Consider the following 20,641-nt stretch of genomic DNA (forward strand, 5'->3'; position numbering starts at 1 on the left):
TGAGGAAAGGGTGCAGTCACACAGGCAGACATCCTGCTTCTCGTACTGCGATTCGTTATTATTCACCTCGATAGCTCTGGCTTCTCTCCTCTTCTCTTTGCCATGTCCATTCCCAATTCACTCCTTACCTAACTTTGGTCCCAGCCCCTCCAGTGTTCGAAGAAGAGTTGCAGGTTTAAAGAATACTTTTATATTTTTAGCCCTAAGAAATTCTCAGCTGCTTCCTTTCTCCCTCACCAGGCAGATTTCACTCTCTCCTTTTCACGCACATCTCTATATTTCATTATGCAAGGCACTGCATTTAGCCGTATGGAGTGGAAATCTATCATGTATCCGATAAAGTGAGTTGTAGCTCACAAAAGCTTATGCTCAAATAAATTGGTTAGTCTCTAAGGTGCCACAAGTCCTCCTGTTCTTTTTGTCTCTATATTTGACTTTTCCTATCCCGCTGTGTTGCCCATGAATGCCACTGTCCTGATGTCTTTCACATCCTCCATGGCCATCTCTGTGATTCAGCCACTGCCCTGAGGCCATCTCTGCTGCAATCCCCAGCCAGGCAGCCTTCATTTTCTTTTACCTCAGCTACTTGAAACTCCCTCCACTATGGCCCACCAAGTCCACAGAAAAGAAGCATGCGTCACATGTACAGAGCTGCAAATCCACAGTCTCAGCTGAAATAATTCTCCCCCTCTCTCATATAGCTCCCAATTTCTCATGCAGGGTGGACGACAGACTCCCTGCCTTGAAAAGCTCCCAACCTAAAATATTGATCCTCCTTTCAGAAGGGTTGTGGGGTGAATTAGCTACAGCACTTGGAAGATGTGAAGTGCTACCAGGGCTATTACTATTATTTATTTATTAATTACTAATTATTAAAAGACCCTGACCCAGTTAGATCCAACACTATCAACTCTTTTAACTGGAACTGCCTCCCAAAATTAGTGGAAAACCTTGTGCTGTATATAGGGTGACCAGATAGCAAGTGTGGAAAAATTGCGACAGGGGGTGGAGGGGCAATAGGTGCCTATATAAAACAAAGCCCCAAATATGAGGACGGTCCCTATAAAATCGGGACAGCTGGTCACATTAGCTGTATACATTTAGCAATGTCATTTCTAGCCCACACGTCTTCCAGCACATTGAGGCTATGTGAGAGCAGGTTTAAGTGAGCAATGGCTAAACACAGTGGAAACATTTTGTAACCATTTTTTCCCCACACATGGATAACTCAAAAAGAGCCAAATGGATCTCTGCCAAACTGTCCACACACAAAATATTCCTCACTGGGCTGAGAATAAACAGGACGAATTCCAGGTCTGAGGCAGATTCCATCAGAAAGTTACACGCTCATGGGAACAGTTTTATAATGAAAGGGCCTCTGTACCCAGGACTATAGGACTGCATGCATCTCTACCTAGAGTGAAGGCAGGCCATAGGCAGGTGAAATCAGCAAGTCATCTGGGGCTTGCAGCCCTGTTCCAAAGGCAGAGCTGCAAAGGAATCCCGAGTCCCAGGATCTTGCTGAAATTGAAAAGCAAGACAGACACATACTTTTTCCTGTCACACTCTCCAGCGGCACAAGAAGGTGATGAGTGCGCTCTTGTCCTGCAGCTAATGGGGATCCGTAACATGTCCAGCTAACAGTGTGATGCCTGGTTATTACTCCCTGAGTGGTGTCAGCTCTGGACAACGAGAGGAAGCCATAGGCCCTGCCCCAAATAGCCTGCATTCTGAATTACACCAACAGACAGACAAATATACCCCAGTCATGCTACATGCAACAGGGGCCACAGGCTGCCTGATAGGCCAAGAGCTGGACCTCTCCCTGCGCGCTCAGTTTAAACACTTTTCATACATGAATGTTTGTTTACAATCAATGGCTGACAGGTTCTTATGAAAAAATCTGGCTGAAAATAAGAAGAGACAAGAACATGGGGAGAGGCAGCCAGACTTGGCTGGGGAAGGTGGTGTTAAATCACAGAGCAGCTGAATGGCTCAGCCTCCTCCTTGCTTTCTCTCAGCCTCAAGGAGGAGAGCATAGAGAATCTGAATCCAGCCTTGGCTACAAGTGGGAAACTAACCAGTACGCCTCCCACACCCCAGTGTGGGCAGTCAGCGTGAAATCACTTTCACAAATGGATGTAGTTATGTGCTCCTACCCAGTGTCCTCCCGGCAACAGAGACAATATAAAAGTGACTACCTCTTTCTAGGCCTGAGCCACGGTTCTTTCTCAGGAGGAGACATTGTAGGGAAGCAGCATCTGGAAGCAAATAGAGGTTTGAGGTGGAATTGCTCGCTGCAGCCCAGTAAGGCAGAGAGTCAGTGGTTTGTGTGGGAGAAGACCAGAGCCAAGGAGGGATTTCTCCCTGAGAGTACTGATGCTGAATAGGACTCGTGATGGGCTGTTGGGTGGCTCAGGAGTGATGGAGATGAGACCAAGAGACACCTGGGAAAGAGGAGGAGTTTGCAAGACAGTTTGGGAATGTCTCTCGATAGGTGTGAGGTAAGGAGAGAAATGGAAAGGATGAAGATGGGACGTGTGACCCTAGGCACCCCTGTATTCACACCCTACACCTTACTGCAAACATTTTTGTACAAAATACACCCTGTGAGGTATGGTATGAAAGCTAGTAACACGCTGGTTATTAATATTGTAAAGTGCCTGTGTTAATGTTATATAGGAAGTTATCAATTCCCTCTGTATGAGGTTATTAGAACATGGTTTAAGACCAGACAGCCTAGCCTAGATAAAGGTGGTAAGGAGGTCTGTCCTAGACAAAGGGTTTACTTCCAGTTACATTAGCAGTACACAAAGCCATCAAGCTAAACCAGCAGGGATTATCCTGAGCCCATACTCAAAGACAGAGAAACATGCCTCCTGCACTCCAGAGAGACACAAGACACTGAGTGCTCAGGAAGTCTTCCTGACTTATGAGACAAAGACATCCCTGTGGGAACATAAGGGGCAGAGCGAGAATCCATCTTTATCTTTCACTTTAGGAGACGAAGAAAACAAGTGATTTTATCGGGGACTGGTCCTGCTTTGAGCAGGGGGTTGGACTAGATGACCTCCTGAGGTCCCTTCCAACCCTGATATTCTATGATTCTATGATCTCTGTGATGAGTCCTGGCCAGGCTGGCCAGCAAAAAGCTGGAAAAGGAGACTGTGCTGAGAGAAGCCATCTTGAACAGACTGTATCTTGCTAGATTAAGTTTTAGATGTGTTTTTTCACTTTATTTTCTTGTAACCATCTCTACGTTTATCTCTTTAACTGTATCACTTAAGCCATGCTCTTTTATTAATAAACTCTCTAATTTTCCTATATCCCAATTCAGTGCTGGGTTTGAAGGGTATTTACCCAGTTAAATTAATAAGCTGTGATGTAGAGACTCCAACAGAGCCGTGAACTTAGTATCTTCTGTGAATGTACCGTGGTAGGGGCTGTGCATTGCAGGGAAACATCTGAGGAGCTTGAGGGCTGGAGCGCACTGACTGTTACTTGCTGGGTGAGGTCTGGGGCGGGAGAGCCTTGAGGAGTTTGCTGGTGGGGAAGACAGGCTGATATGACGGGGAGCTGACAGTCTAATCGTCAGCAAAACTCACTGTTGCTGAGGCAGAGAGGTAACACAGTGGCTCACAGCTTCATGTATCCTCAGCAGCATGCTACAGAAGGCAGGTTCCAAGGGGGTACCAGAACTGGATTTAGGTATGATCTCCTGTAGTAGGACCATAAAACTGAGCTACAAAAGGAAGAGAAAGTTGTGTATGTGCCTTTTTTCCTAATTTAAAGAATGCCAAAAATGTTTTACCTGTTTGTGTTTTACTCTAGAAACATCAAGTCTTGTCTTTGCTGCTTTTGCATCCCAACTGAACCCCCTTGGATTCTGGAGCAGTGTCTCAGTGCCCTAGGGTGTAACAACCCTGCCTGCAGTACCAAATAGTACCATGTTTTTGTGACTGGGCCATGACTTATTGGACCCAGTTATGACAAACATTATTTTTCACACCACAGCTATGTGTTGAGCACATTGTAAATCCAAGCCTCCCAGGCTGCCTGTCCATAGGGTCTGAGAGTACATCTACACTGCAAAAACCAAAAGAACAACAAACCTGCAACACTGAGTCTCAGGGTGGCATCAGCAGCTCATGGAACATCAGACTGGAAGGGGCATCCTGGGGCATCGAGTCCAGGCCCTGCTATCACGGACAACCCCATTATATAATGCTATTCATAGCTAGACCAAGCTCTGCCCTAAAACTCATTAAGTTGTTTGCCACCACTCCTCCTATTGGAAGGCTGTTCCTTGAACCTCACTCATCTATTAGTTAATAAACTTCTTTTATATTCCAGAATAAATTTACTCATGGCCCTTGGTTCTTGTGCCAACGTCGTCCTTTAGCTGAAACAGTTCCTCACCCTACCTGGTGTTTGCCCCCCGGCTGTATTTATCGAAAGCTATCCTTTCCCCTCTCAGCCTTCATTTTACGTAACTAGATTAAATGGGCCTAGCTCTTTTAATCTCCTCTCACAAGATATACTCTCCATTCCCTGGGTCATCCTAGCAGCCCTTCTCTGCACCTGTTCCGGTCTGAATTACTCTCTCTTAACAAGAGTGACCAGAATTGCCCAATATTCCAGATGAGATCTCCCCACTGCTTTGTACAATGACATGAATACTTCCCTATTTCTACTGGAAACACCTCGCCTGATACATCCTAGGATCATACTAGCCTTTTTGACGGCTACATCCCATTGGTGGCTCAGTAATCCTCATGGGGTAGTGCACTCTGGGATGTCCTACTACGTAGAGAGCTGGGAAGGAGGGAACCAGCCAAGCCAGGTACACAGAGTGTCCCATCCATACAACAAAAGAACAATGACATGAGATCTGGCTACAGGGGCAATGAACTCTTAGCTGTTGGGGTCACTAACCAGCGTTAGCCAGACTGTTCATGGACACAAACCATGTTCAGAATTGGCCATATCACTGACTGCTTTCACACGGCGCCACCAGCCTGACCTTCCCTCAGCTTCAGGGTCCACACCTCACACCCACCTCCTTGGGGCGCAGACTAATAGTCACACCCACCGCACTAGAGCCAGGATTCACTCCCACAGCCTGCAAGTGCAATAGCGTTCATCCACTGATGTCACAAACCCAGCGTCTGAACCTAGGTGCTGAAACTAGGGGTGCTGGGGCGCTGCTGCACCTCCTGGCTGGAAGTAGTAATAACAACCCAAATACATGGTTTCAGCACCCCTGCTTCCGAACAGAATCGGATCTAATCATTACTGCTGGAACCTCTAGTATGGCCTGTTGAGGCCAGTCCAATGGTAAAGGGCCCAGGTCCATGCCCGGACAACACACAGACCTAGAGATGTAGGAGACAGAGAGACTGACTGGCCCAAGGGCTCTCAGACTCAGACTGCTGCAGTTCTTTCTGAATGAGTTCACTATTTGCTCAGGAGTTAAATATTTCTGCATTTAATAAACTAGGCAATTTAGGCTTGTTATGCTGCCTGTTAGGACATTCACTTGTTGGAGTTCTCGATCTCAGCTACTTCATAGGACTCCTCCAGTTCTTGGCTGATTGGGCCATCTTCATGTCTGTGTCTTCTTATGGGCTGCTCTCGGCACTACCTTCTTCTGAAGGGCTTTGCTGCTCAGGCTGGTGGCTGGGGCCTTTTTCTCCGTGGGCCTTTTTAGTGTGTCTTGTTTGAGCTGGAAATGGACCTGGCATGAAAAGGAAGAAAAGCATGTCTCTTTCTGCTCATCCCTTGCAAGCTCAGGCCTGGAGAGAGGTCAGTCCTGGTTGCCAGGACAGAGTTCTAGCTTTCAAGGCTGAGACAAGCAAAGCTGATAAGGGGCATGTTGTGACATGACGGGAACAAAGTGCTCAAACCAGCTAGAACCTGATTTTCCACTGACACACCTATGCTGTCAAACACCTACACTGCGAATGTAGAATGCTCCCAGGGCACCAAAGGCCCATGCTTTTTTGAAAAGAGACCTGCAAAGGGGAAACGACTCATGTGTGCCTTTTTCTGCCTCTCTGTGATGGACACACAAGGCCAGACAGATATATTTTAAAGCCCCCCCCACCCTCCGGCTTGTTTTTCACATTAGAAGTTTAGGTCTCCTCTAGTCTAGTAGACTCTATGGTAACAGGTGACCTAGTGAAATAAGGACTCCACTAGAGTTGAGAAAGTAAAATGTGAACAGCTGAGAGAGGATAGAATTTCAGCTGAGCTCTTTAAAATTCTGTGTGTATGTGTGTGCGCACGCGCGCAGAGTTTAAACACACATTTAACTTCCAAGAGTCATGAAGATTTTGGAGCAAGGAAACCTTTGTTAAAGACTCAGTACATCCCCCCTTCAGTCCAGGTGAAAGAGATTTTGAAATACACATTGATGAGACCCCAAGAACTCTTCCAGGGAAACTAGATGTGACCAGACCTGCTATTCCTAGCACTCAAAATAAGCAGGATTTTTTAATAATTTCCAGGCTTCTTCATAACAAAGGCACAAAAAAGGCACAAGCCCAATTTTTAGAAAAACAGTAGTATAATTCCTTCCCCCAGGAGGCGGACGAGCTGAGCAGGGTGCTGGCCGATTGACAGAGAGATAGGAAGAATATATAATAGTGAACAGTATTAACGGTGGGGGAAAGATAGCGATTTCACTGAGTGCTGTGGGGACTAACACTTATAACCTGTGGTGCAGCAGAACAGCCCCATGACAGCTCCTATGACACCAGGAGACAAAACACCTGCTGAGACTGTGGAAATTCCACAAAAATCACCTACCCCCAAAGCCACTGGTGATTTCAAAGCATTTCTGCTTTTATAGTCACAGGTTCCCAGGCCAGAAGGGACCATGGTGATCATCCAGCCTGACCTCCTGTACAGCACAGGCCAGAGAATGGCCCCTGAATAATACCTAGAGCAGAGCTTTGTAAAAAAATTCAATCTTGATTTCAAAATTATCAGTGATGGAGAATCCACCATGACTCTTGGTAAACTGCTCCAATGGCTAATTTATTCTCAAAATGTATGCCTTATTTCCCATCTAACTTTGTCTAGCTTCAACTTCCAGTGACTGGATCATGTTATACCTTTCTCTTGCTCCTCATGTAAGTATATATGTTATCATAGAATCATAGAATATCAGGGTTGGAAGGGACCTCAGGAGGTCATCTAGTCCAACCCCCTGCTCAAAGCAGGACCAATCCCCAACTAAATCATCCCAGCCAGGGCTTTGTCAAGCCTGACCTTAAAATCCTCTAAGGAAGGAGAGTCCACCACCTCCCTAGGTGTGTGTGTGTGTGTGTATATATATATATACACACACACACACTTTAATCAGGTCACCCTTTAGCCTTCTCTTTGTGAAGCTAAACAGATTGAGCTCTTTGAGTCTATCACTGTCAGGCAGGTTATCTATCCTTTAATCATTCTCATGGCTCTTCTCTGAACCCCCTCCAATTTATAAACATCCAGCCTGAATTGTGGGTGCACTATTCCAGCAGCAGATCTCCACACTCCCTGGTCACACCACTGCCCAGAGCAGTGTGGCAAGTGGCTGTGAGCACATGTCCCTGCCTCACCCTGACAGAGTTTGTCTCAGAGAGGACTGAGGCCCCTGCTGTGGGGCTGAAAATATCTTTGGTCACAAAGCAGGAAATGAGCTATGCCAGGCCAGTGAAACCATGGGTCTCGCCTGCCCCGTGGGGCAGGACTGCCTCTGACTGTCCCAAGCCAAGGCTCTGGTCATGCACCAGGGAGCACACACCCCCCTTCTAAACTTAACTCACCCTGACAAGAAGGGGAAGGCTGTGGGGAAAGGCACCTGGCAGGAGTCTCGCCCAGCCAGTTCTCTCCACTGCCGAGAGCCAGAAAAATACATGTGAGTAGAACAGCCCCACTCACCACCTTTGGTCACGTGTGGTTTCTTTGCTCCCTGTTTTCATCTGCTGGCAGCAGGGAACCACAGCCGAGGCTGGATGGCCAGAGACACTATCTGCACTACACATCTCTCTCCCACCTCTGCCCATCACTGCACCACGTGACCCCAGCCAGCAGAGTGTGTCATTCCCCCACTGCTCCATCAGGGACACATCTCTCACTCACTCTGAGATGTCCTGACACAGCCCTTGCTGATTATTCAGCACAACTCACCAGCGAAGGCCCGGCTGGGCCAACTGTTATGGTCACTGTCTGTGGTCGATACCCATCCGCTGAGGCAGTGATGGTGTAAGTGCCAGGCAGCAGCAACCGGAAATAATCCCCCTGATCACCTGGAATGAGAAAGAGCAGCAGCCAGAGTGCTCTGAGTCAGAGGCACAGAGGTTCCATTTGGGCCAATCTCACTCACCAGACTTGCCCCTGTTATATCTCACCTAGAGCTGTGTCCTGGCCAGTTTAAATGTGTCACATGACAGCACTCCCACCCCTTCCCCGCACTCTGCTCCCGTGCATCCAGACAGATTCCCATCACCCCAGAACGACCGCACAGTGTGCAGGGACTTACCAGTGAGAGTGGATTTGAAAAAAGCGCTGGGGGTAAGTGCACTCACCTAGCCCGAATATAGGGGGCTTTGGTTTACATTTGTAAGAGCTGAACAATATGGGCATGGTTTGAGAAAGACTCACTTCCTTTCCCCTCCACAGCCCACACAAACCCCTCTGCTGGTGCTGCTCAGTCCTGATTAGGGCTGGGTACAATTTTTGGATGAACTTTTGTTCGACAAAAATACCAATTCAGGTTCACCAAAACATTTCAGAAATTTATGTTGAAGTTGCCAAATTGTTCTGGTTAAACAAACCCAGGACCTTCGGCACCGACCTCTTCCCCCGGAGCTGTCAGAGTATATGGCAGGGAGTAGCTCTAGCTGCTCCATCGCCTGCTTCCCTGGTGGCCTGTGGGAGCCCCTGGAAGAACAGGATAGGCGCTTTACTGGCTCTGCCTGAATCTCAGCGAGCTCCTAGCCCTACGCATAGGCACCAGGGCAGCCCAGCAGAGGAGGAAAGGGGAGATGCTGAGAAGAGACACTCTGTTATGGCTCTGATTCTCTGCTCCAGACCTGGCACAGACCTGAACAACCTGGGGCCGGGCCTAGCACAGACAAACAACTCTAACGTGCACCAGCTGGCAATGGTCACAGCACATTCCAGCCATTCCCCTTCTACGCTTTCCGCACCAGGGGTTGCAGGGAATTTGATGTAAGGCCAGCTATGCTGGCTCTGTGTTCACTGGAGACTCCCCAGTTGGAGGAATCCTCAGCAGGGCACTTGTGGATGGATTCTACTCCCTTTGCTGCAGCTGGCCAGCACCAAGGGAGTGGAAGAGACTCCATCCCTAAGTATTGACTGTGGCCCCTTGTTCTGTTTGAAATAATACATCTGGCCCCCAAGCTGAAAAATCAAACACGGCAGTCCCTAGAGGGGACAGGACACCTGCTTTACCACTGGCTTTATACAGCTATTTCCCAGACACAGGGTATCAGGATGCTTGGGTTGTGTTCTGACTGTGAGAAGAGAGTGGTCTTGTGGTTAAGGCAGGGGATACATGCAGCACAGCATTTCGCATGTGGGAAGGGTAATATGGTGCAACACAAAATTTCCAGTAAGTTCTTGGAACATATTGGAGACCACAGGCGCCGGCTTCCTCCAAGCCCCAGGGGTGCTCAACCCCCGACTCTGCCCCAGGCCCCACTAAACCCCTTCCCCCAAGCCCCGAGTCCACCCGCCTCTTCCTGCCTTCGCTCCATCCCACACCCCACTCCCACCCCTGCCTCTTCCCACCAGTTCCGCCCTCTCCCCTGACAGTGCCCCGTTGCCACTCCTCGCCCTCCCCCAGCCTGCACGCCACAGAACAACTGATCTGCGGTGGGCGGGAGGCTCTGGGAGGGAAGGGGAGGAATTGATCGTCATGGCCACCGGCGGACAGGAAGCGCGGGGGGAAGGGGAGAGCTGGCTGCTGGTGGGTGCTGAGCACCCTATAATTTTTTTCCATGGGTGCTTCAGGGCTGGAGCATCCACGGAGCTGGCACCTATCTGGAACAAAATGTTGTCCCCAGCAAAGTGAAGGACATAACCCGGGGGACACCTATTTTAGACCTGACTCAGGCCAACCCAGAGGAATTGGTAGCAAATCTGAAGGTAGAAGAAAATTTGGGTGAAAGTGATCATAAAATGACAGATTTTATTATTCTAAAGAAAGGAAGGAATGAGAGCAGCAGAATTAGGACACTGGACTTCAAAAAAGCAGCCTTTAACAAACTCAGAGAACTGGTAGCTAAGGTTTCATGGGAAGAAAATCTAATGGAAAAAAGGAGTTCAGGAGAGCTGGTGGTTTCTCCAGGAGACAATATTACAGGCACATTTGAAAACTATTCTGATGCAAAGGAAAGAGAGGAAGAATAGTAAGAGGCCAATATGGCTCCACCAGGAGCTCTTTAAAGACCTGAAAATTGAAAAGGAATCCTACAAAAAGTGGAAACATAGACAAATTACTAAGGACGAATAGAAAAGAACTGCACAAGCATGTAGGAACAAAATCAGAAAGGCTAAGGCACACAATGAGATACATCTAAGGGACATAAAAGGCAATATGACAATGTTCCTTAAATACATTAGGAGCAAGAGAAAGACGAAGGAAAGTGTAGGTCCGCTGTTTAAAGGGGAAGGAGAGCTAATAACTGATGTCATCAAGGAAGCTGAGGTGTTTAATGCTTATTTTGCTTCAGTCTTCACTAAAAAGGTTAATGGTGACCAGATATTCAACACAACTAATATTAACAACAAGGGGAAAGGAAAGCAAGCCGAAGTGAGGAATGATCAGGTTAAAGAATATTTAGATAATTTAGACATCTTCAAGTCAGCAGATCTTGATGAAATTCATCCTAGGGTACTTAAGAAACTAGCAGATGAAATCTTGGAACCATTAGCAATTATCTTTGGGAATTCCTGGAGGATCGGTGAGGTCCCAGAAGACTGGAAAAGGGCAAACATAGTACCTATCTTTAAAAAGGGGTACAAAGAGGACCCAGGATATTATTGACCAGTCAGCCTAACTTCGATGGAAAGATACTGGAACAAATTATTAAATAATCAATATGTAAGCACCTAGAGGATATGAGAGTTGTAAGGAATAATCAGCATGGCTTTGTCAAGAACAAATCATGCCACACCAATCTAATATCCTTCTTTGGCAGGGTTACTGGGCTAGTGGATAGGAGGGAAGCAGTAGACGTGATAGATCTGATTTTAATCAGGCTCTTGGCACAGTCCCACATGACATTCTGACAAGAAAACTAAGGAAATGTGATCTAGATTAAATTACTGTAAAGTGGGTGTACAACTGATTTAAAGACCATACTCAAGGAGTAGTTATCAATCGCTCACAGTCATGCTGGGAGGATGTATCTAGTGGGGACCGGCAGGGGTCAGTCCTGGGTCTGGTACTATTCAATATTTTAATTATTGACTTGGAGAGTATACTTTTAAAATTTTCAGATGACATCAAGCTGGAAGGGGTTGCAAGCACTTTGGAGGACAGGATTAAAATTCAAAATGATCTTGACAAGTTGAAGAATTGGTCTGAATTCAGCAGGCTGAAATTCAATAAAGACAAGTGCAAAGTACTTCACCTAGGAAGGTTTCAGAGTAACAGCCAGAGTAACAGCACGAAAGCTCATGCTCAAATAAATTGGTTAGTCTCTAAGGTGCCACAAGTACTCCTTTTCTTTTCACCTAGGAAGGAAACATCAAATGTACAACCACAAAAAATGGGGAATAACTAGCTAGGTGGCAATACTGTTGACAAGGATCTGGGGGTTATAATGGATCACAGATTGAATATGAGCCAACAATGTAATGCAGCTGGAAAACAAAAGGCTAATACCATTCTGGGGTGTATTAACAGGAGTGTCATGGGAGGTAACTGTCCCACTCTAATTGGCACTGGTGAGGCCTCAGTTGGAGTACTGTATCCAATTCTGGGCACCACGCTTGAGGAAAGTTTTGGTCAAATTGAAGAGAGTCCAGAGGAGAGTGACAAAAATGATAAAAAGTTTAGAAAACCTCATTGTGACAGGGTTCACTCACCACTGTAGCACCTCCTGCTGGCTGTCTTGGGCATTAGCTCTCTTCGCCATTGCACCCTTCTCTGGTGGTGCCTCAGCGCCATCACTTTCATTCCAAGACTTGTGCCACTCCCAGGACTGCGGGGTCCTCTTCAGTGACACTGCCCTCCAGCTCTGCCACATTCTGCGTTGTTCCCTTCTGGGGGACCTGCAATCTCTGTCCAGTCACTTCCCTCAGTGGCAACTGCAGTCTATTGTCCCAGGGCTGCTTCCCATGTGTGATGTTAAGAGTGTAATATACTATCTCATTGAAAGGTGACAGGGCCAGAGTTAATTAACTCACAGACTGACCTGACCCATGGCCGAACTTTAAAGACTGGTTAGGAAGAGATGTAAATGAATAGAGCTTTGAAATGCAAGCCTGCATTATTACAGATAGAAAGGTAGATGTTTGTTCAGGTCTTGTGATGTCAGCAAACAAGTCTTGTCTATGGCTGTAACTTTGATTCAAAGATCAAAAGAGGAATATTAACATTTAGGAAGACACTTGAGTAAAATCGTATTGTTGTCTATATGTCTCTTTGAAGGTTGTGGTAACCTGTATCTGGCTGGTTTAATGGATAAATTACCCTGTGCTAATTGCCATGGTGTTTGGGAGAAGGAAAGTTAAGCCTATTGTTTTCTCAGGCCAAAAGGCTGCAGGAAATGTATAAAAACCCTAGGACACGATCCTTCCTCATCTCAGATCTGCTCTGGGTTTCAAGAGGGGGAAACCTTAAGCCATAAGGATTGAGATCCCCAGTCACTGACTGGAGTCACCCTGAATACGGACATTGGACTATAACCTATGGATTATTTCTAAAAGGACTTTTGGCAACAACAAGCTCATCTCTGCTGTGTATCTGAACCTCAAGAATTGAACTCAAGTCTGTTTGTATATTGATCTTTTAACCAGCACGCTCTCTCTTTTCTTGTTTTAATAAATTTTAGTTTAGTTAACAAGAACTGACTATAGCGTGTATTTTGGCCAAGATCTAAATTATAATTGGACCTGTGGCTGATCCTTTGGGGTTGGAAGAACCTTTCCGTTATATGATGAGATAAGATTTTCAGTAACCATCATCATATCTGACGTGTGTGTCTGGACAGAGGCCTGAGGCTGGCACTTTAAGGGAACTGCATTATTTGGACGTCTAAGTACCCAGGGAGGGGCTATAGAAGCTGTTTTGGGCTGGCTGGGTAAATCTAAGTATTGGAATATCCACCAGCGTGTGGGGTTTGTCTGCCCCGTTTGTTTGCAGTTCACCCTGATTGAGTGACCTCAGCTGGCTCCCATGGGCAGCATCGTTACACCACGCAGCTCCAGCACCCTCTTCTGCCCTTACCTCAGGGCCTCAGCCTGCAGGCCCTAGCAGCCAGCCAGGAGCTCTCTCTAGCTCCCCTGGTCCCTGCTTGCAGCTCTGCTTTGTCCCAGGAGCTGGTGTGCCTTTCTTCTGCTAGGAGCCTGGTTTTCTCCCCTCAAGCTCCAGTCAGCTACTGAACTCTGCTATTCCCTGAAGCCCTTCTTATATGAGCCCGCCACCATGATTGACTGCTCCTCTCAGCCCCTTTCTAATTGGCTGCCTCCAGTGCAACCTCCCCTGGGCAGCTTTTAACTCCCTATGGGCCAGTGTGGGGCAGATGCCCCATCACACACCCTCCCCCTTAAGACTGACCGCCCCAGGGTGTGTAAAACCATCCCTGCTTCCCACGCAGCTGTGCCCACAGGACATCCCTCTCCTGCCTCAGGTTCTCTACCAGGTGGAGTAATCTGCCTTCCTCCTCCAGGGTCTGGGTCCCTACAACAGCCTGTCCTGCTCCAGTGTGAGTTCCCTTGTCCATCTGGGTCCTCTCCAACCCAGTCATCTTATCCAACACCTCCCTACCTCCCCCTGCTGGATGTGGGAGATGGCTCTCTGCCAGGTCCTCAGTCATCACTGCCACATCCCTCTTGACAGTCTCTGACCTAGCCTCATTCCTGGGCACCCCTTTGCTACCCTGCCTTCTCCCAGGGAGGTAGTACCTTCTTATATGGCCCTCCTCATGGCACTGACAGCCAACTCTTTGCCTCCCTTTGGCTAAGGGCCTTCCATGATCCTTCGCTTGCTTAGTCCCTTCCCCAGGGCCAGGCTCAACCCCACCACTCAGGTCCAGGCACTCCTTCTGCAGGTGCCCCTGTTGCCCACAGGCCCAGTACACCCATCCCCTCCCTGTTCTCCTCACAGGTGGGGCTCTCTTATCTTCCCCTTCTCTGGATGAGGTTTCTGTCACCCATCCCGGTAGGGACACTGCTTTCCAGGGTCCTTGTCGCCCACAGGTGTAACATCCTCCTGGTCCTGATGCCTTGCTTCCCCTCTTGCTCTCTGTGGTTTCTGTGGACTCCCCCCCACAGCGACTTGAACAGGTACAACGGCTGCTCTGCTACCCGGGTCATACAGTCCCTCAGGTACTCTTGTGCCTCCCACTCTCTTGGGTTTCAAGTACCTTTAATAGCAGGGCCTGAAGCCACTCATGCTGCTGGTCAGCCCCTTTCTGCAGGGGCACTGACTCTGGAGTCCAGTCCTGGAAGGCACAAGAACCCTCTGCAAACAAGGCCTCTGCATACCCTGGTTTCATTTTCTCCACCTTCTGTGTCCCTCAGTCTCTCAAATCTCTGAGACAGGCAATCGTTCCCACAGTCCTCTATCCTCCCCTTATATCGGGGTGACCCTGTGCCTACACTCTCCGCCATGTGTGATGGGGTGCGACTCATCACTATGGTGCCTCTGCCGGAAGGGACTACTGTGGCCATGTAGTCTGACCTCCTGTACAACACAGGACATGGGATGTCCCTGAATTAATTCCTGTTTCAGGTCTACAAGCCTAGATGAACCAGAACAGATAGTTTAGAAGACCATCTCGATTTTAAAAAGTTTCTGGTGATGGAGAATCCACCCCAGCCCTAAGTCAGTTGTTCCAATGGTTAATAACCCTCACTGTTAGAAAGTTGTGCCTTATTTCGAGGCTGAATTTATCTAGCTTCAGCTTCCCACTACTGGATCTTGTCATACCTTTGCCTGCTGGATCGCAGAGCCTCTATTAACAACTTTCTGTTCCCACTGTAGGTAGCTATCGCCTGGGATCCAGGCATCCCTTAGCCTTTTCTTTAGTAAGGTAAATAGACTAAGCTCCTTGTGCCTCACTGTTAGCAGGTTTTCCAACCCTTTAGTCATCTTGTGGCTCTTTTCTGAACCCTCACCAGTTTCTCACCATCTGTCCTTAAGTGTGGAGACCAGAGCTGGACACAACATTACAGTGGCAGCCACACCAGTTCCAAATGGAGGGGTAATAGAACCTCCCTACACCTATATCTGCTGGCTATTCCTCTGTTTATAGAGCCACAAATTGCACTAGGCCAGGGGTTCTCAACCATTTTCTTTCTGAGGCCCCCCAACAACATGCTATAAAAACTCCATGGCCCCCCTGTGCCACAACAACTGGGTTTCTGCATATAAAAGCCAGGGCTGGCGTTAGGGGGTAGCAAGCAGGGCAATTGCTTGGGGCCCCATGCAACAGGGGCCCCCATGAACTACATTGCTCAGGCTTCAGCTTCAGCCCCAGGTTGCGGGGCACAAGGACCTGGGCTTCAGCCCCATGTGGTGGGGCTTCGGCTTTCAGCCCTAGGCCCCGGCAAGTCTAAGGCTGGCCCTGCTGGAAGGCCCCCTTGAAACCTGCTCGAGGCCCCCTAGGGAGCCCCAGACCCCTGGTTGACAACTACTGCATTAGCCCTTTTGGCCACAGCATCGCAGCTAATAATGTCCATCATGACCCCCAAGTCTTTGTCAGAGTCACGGCTTCCCAGGAAAGAGCCCCCCAGCCTGTAAGTATGGCTGGCAGCCTTTGTTCTTCAGGGTATGACCTTACATTTAGCTGTATTGAAACAGACATTGTTTGCTTGTGCCCAGCTTACCAACCAATCCAGATCTCTGTGCATTAGTGACCTGTCCTCTGCGTTATTTATCACTACCCCACTCTCTGTGCCATCTGCAAATTTTACCAGTGATGATTTTATGGTTTCTTCCACGTTACTGATAAAAATATGAAATAACATATAAATCTGTTCCCCATGTAGGTGCTTGTAGACCACAGTCAAGAAACCTCTTAACCTTCTCTTGCGTAAACTAAATAGACTGATCTTCGTAAGTCTTTTCCTATATGGCCTGTTTCCAGCCCTCAGATCATATTTTGGACACCAGAACAGGACACGGGATCCAGCAATGGTCTCACAAATGCTATATACAGAGGGAATGCCACCTACCTACTCCTACTTGATACTCTCCTGCTTATACGTCCAAGGACGGTGTTCATCCTCTTAGCTACAGTATCCCACTGGGAGCTCACGATTAGCTGATTATCCACTGTGACCCTAAGTCATGCAACACATGAGGTTTGGAAGGTCTGTTTGGGATTTGAACAAAAATTCTCCAGAGAAGAATCAGAACCAACAAATCCATTTCACTTTTTGATCCATCCCAAATGTGAAGCTGCATCCACAGAGCCCACATGCCATTTCACTCATTACACCAGTTAACCTGTGTCCCCCCGTTCAATCCAACACACATACACACAAGGAGCATTTTAAAAATCTGCAGCGCTCGAGGTTGCTGTCTGTCAGACGGGGAGGAGTGGCTGGAGGGGTTTGCTCGTTTTGCCCTTCCTGCCAAAGGGTTCTCACCTTCCACCACTGTGAGGGTCGCTAATTTCCTACAGCGGGCAGTGCTTGCAGGAGACAGGCAACATACATCGTTGCCTGGCTCACCAGGTGTGACACTCTGCACCCCGTATTTACCATGGTGACAGGATTATGATGTGTTTTTCACAAAGTATGCCTTCTGAGGTATCAGTTTAAAAGTCTTAATCTGCTGAGTATTAATATCCTGTTAAATTGTATGTGCTATCTTTGTATCTAGAGTTATGAAGTTTTGCCACGTGTCTGTTACTGAAGTATGCTGTGAAGTTAAAAACACCCCTAACCAGCCGTTCAGGTACAACAATGCAAAGGCCAAACAGCGTTAATGGCCCATTGAGGAAAATACACATACTCACAAGGATTACCCCAGGAACTGGGTACAATAGAAATCTCTCAGAGATAACACTACACAATAGGGACTGTTTAACTCAGGTCACAGGGAAATATCTTTCCAGCAAGATGGAAGAAGCTATAAAAGAAGGAAGTGGCATCACCAAGCGGCCTTACGTCCCCTACAACACAGCACCTGAAAACGTCTAAGGAACAAAGACTGAACTGGAGAAGGAGGTCCCAGGTGGGGAAAGAAGGAAGCCTGCCTGTGAATGGAAGCTTGGTGAACTGTTTGTACTATCTACAGGATGAGACACTGCTTGATTCAAATCTGGCCTAGTGTACAGGATTTAGATTGCATTTTTGTTTATTTCCTAGGTAATCTGCTTTGATCTGTACAATCACTACTTATAATCACTTAAAATCTATCTTTCTGTAGTTAATACAATTGTTGTCCTTTTTTTTTTTTTTTTTAACCTGAAACAGTGCGTTTTGTCAGAAGTGCTTGGGGAATCTGCTTGGGAACAGGAGCTGGCACATGTCCTCTGCACATTGAGGGAGGTACAGACTGAGTAATAAATTTATACTGGGCAGGCTTTTGACCAGGACAAGATGGTACAGCTCTGGGGTCCTAGGCTGTCATGCTGGGGAGAAGCCTTCATGTAACTACAGCTGGGTGTGTCCCTGCCTGTGTAAAGGTTTGTGCGAGTGCAGGACTGAGAGCAGTCTGCAACTTGTCACCGCAGCACAGTGTGAGAGGGAGCCCAGGCTGGTGAGACAGAGGGCTCAGTGGTACCCCAGTTCCAGGTTGCACCCTGGGGGGGCCTATCACACCGTGTTCCTCCCAAATCAGGCTAAACGGGCTGTTACCAAAAGGGTCAGCAAGTTGAGGGATGGGCAACCCACCGGAAGTGACATAGTGGCCGATCCCATGGACAGAAATCACAGCACCTGCAATCCCATTGTTGTTCTCATCGGACACCAGTCCTCTGATACCCTGATGAACCTGCAGATAGACAGACAAAGTCACTCACTCCTGAGAGCTGGAGTCTCTCTTCATGTCAAGGTCCTGCCAGACCCTATTGGAGCAGGAGAACAGAGCCCTGGTGATACTCCATTCTCTCCCCCTGCCAAAGACCCATAGCTGGGCTGGCCTTTCTCTGGCTGAGCCAGGGCGGGAGGCATCATCATTGCTGGAGCTTCTCAGTGCTGTCTCCAAAGCACCAAACGAGGCTAGCCCCAGGGCCTCCCTCCATGTTCCCAGCCTCTGCTGGTGCCCCCCACCATTGCATCTCTTCCCCCTGTGACGCAAAGCAGAGGGGAGGGGCCAAGGATCTCAGCCCTACATGAGGTTGGTATCAGGGTCTACGTGTGGCCCCTTTACCTCCTCTAAGTAGGTGATGAGCGCCTCACGATTGGCCAGCCACTCCTTCTCCAGGTCCTTTTGAGGTGGAAATTTATCGCAGCTCAGCTCCAGAGTGATCTCAAAGCAGTTGGTGTAAAGATAATTAAAGTCCTGCATGCCTGAGAGGAGACAAGGAGAGGTTGTGGCCAGGCCCAGAGACACACCATGCCCCCTCCTCCAGTACGGCCCTCCCCTCTGCCTCCTTCCCAAAGACATTCCCTGTCTTCCCTCCAAATGTACGGCCCACCTCTCCGGTCCTCCCCAGCAGCCCTTCCCATATCCGGTCCCCCAAACACCCCCTCATATCTCCAACATTCACCCCAAATCTTTCTCACAGCCCCTCTCAATGCTGCCTCTCTCTATCCTCTTTGCAACCCAATTGTCCCCTCCTCTTCCACAACACCTGCCAGGTGCGGCTCTCCAGAGCTCTGTGCTTAGGAGCTGCATGTGCCTCTCCAAGTGCATGAGTCACAGACCAGACGGAGACATTATGATCATCTCATTTGACCTCCTGCAGGGCACAGGCCAGAGAATTACACCAAATGGTTCCTGCCTCAAGCCCATAACTGCTGGCTGAGCTAGAGCGTGTCTTTTAGCAAGACATTCAGCCCGGATTTAAAGTCTTCAGGAGATGGAGAAGCCACTGCGTCCCTCAGTAAGTTGTTCCAATGGATAATTACTCTCCCTGTACAGCATTGGCACCTTATGTCTAGCCTGAATTTGTCTCACTTCAGCGTCCAACCAGTGGACCTTGTTCAGGCTTTTTCTGCTAGATTAAAGAGCTGTCTACTGTTAGAAATCTCTTCCCTATGGAGGGAATTGTAGACCATGATCAAATAACCTCTGAACCTTCTCTTTAATAAACTAAATATAGTGAGAGATTAGATACACTCAATGTAAGGCAGGTTTGCCAAACCTCAGAGCATCAGTGGAGCCCTTTACTGAACCCTTTCCAATTTTCCACATACCTTGTGAATTGTGGACACTAGACTTGGATATAGGACCCTGCCATGGTCTCACTAATGCCATATACTGTGGTAACACCACCTGCCTGCTTCTGCTCAGTATTGCACTGCCTATTTCAGGTGTGGCCAAACTTTTTGGCATGAGGGCCACATCGGGGTGCGAAACTGTATGGAGGGCCAGGAAGGCTGCCTGCCCAAAACAGCCTGCCCCCCCACAACTGTCCCCCTCAGAATCCCCCCATCAACCCCCCCCCCACTCCTTGTCCCCTGATCACCCCCTCCTGGGACCCCCTCCCAACCGCCCCCCAGGACTCCACCCCCTATCTAACCGCCGCCACTCCCCATCCCCTGACTGCAATCCCCCCAGAACCTCTGCCCCATCCAACCGCCCCCTGCTCCCTGTTACCTGACTGCCCCCTGGGATCCCCTGGCCCTTATCCAAGCCCCCGGCCCCGGCCCTCTTACCATGCCGCTCAGAGCAGCATGTCTGGCCGCAGTGCTGCCAGGCTGGAGCGAGACACGCTTATGTGCTGCCCTGCATGAGCAGGCTGCCCCGCCGCCCAGAGCGCTGCCCATGCAGCGGCGTGGCTGTGGGGGAGAGGGGACAGCGGGGGAGGGGCCAGGGGCTAGCCTCCCAGGCCAGGAGCTCAGGGGCCAGGCAGGATGGTCCCACGGGTCGGATGTGGCCCGCAGGCCATAGTTTGCCCACCTCTGGCCTATATAAACATTCAAAAATTGCATTTGCTCTCCTAGTCACCACATTGCACTGGGAATTCAGTTGGCGTCTACCATGACCCCAAAGTCCTTTTATGATTCACCACTTTCTAAAACACAGTCCCTATCCTGTGAGTGTGACCTGTAGTCTCAGTTAATATATGTATGACCTTGCATTTAGTTGTATTAAAACATGTGATTCAAGTGAGCCCAGACTACCAAGTGACCTAGATCATACTGTATCAGTAGCCTTTCCTTATCGTTATTTAACACTGCACTAATTTTGGTGTCATCTGCAAACTTTACCAGCCATGATTTTATATATTCTTCCAAATTGTTGATAAAGATATTAAATGGCATTGAGCCAAGA

The 20,641-nt window shown here is 48.4% G+C and overlaps 1 protein-coding gene across 1 annotated transcript in view; it reads right to left on the reverse strand.

Moving 5' to 3' along the window:
• Positions 1 to 5,472: 5,472 nt before the first annotated feature.
• The window catches only part of CPN1 (carboxypeptidase N subunit 1), a 37,310-nt gene continuing 22,141 nt past the window's right edge, over positions 5,473 to 20,641 (reverse strand). The window contains exons 6-9 of the mRNA XM_007059082.4: positions 18,572 to 18,711; positions 18,094 to 18,193; positions 8,182 to 8,300; positions 5,473 to 5,737 (exon numbers count right to left, since the gene is read on the reverse strand). Coding sequence (XP_007059144.1) covers positions 5,606 to 5,737; positions 8,182 to 8,300; positions 18,094 to 18,193; positions 18,572 to 18,711 — 491 coding nt within the window. The 3' untranslated portion in view covers positions 5,473 to 5,605. The remainder of the gene's footprint in view (positions 5,738 to 8,181; positions 8,301 to 18,093; positions 18,194 to 18,571; positions 18,712 to 20,641) is intronic.

This window comes from Chelonia mydas, chromosome 7 (assembly GCF_015237465.2).
Source record: "Chelonia mydas isolate rCheMyd1 chromosome 7, rCheMyd1.pri.v2, whole genome shotgun sequence".
In the NCBI taxonomy this organism is placed as follows: domain Eukaryota; kingdom Metazoa; phylum Chordata; order Testudines; family Cheloniidae; genus Chelonia; species Chelonia mydas.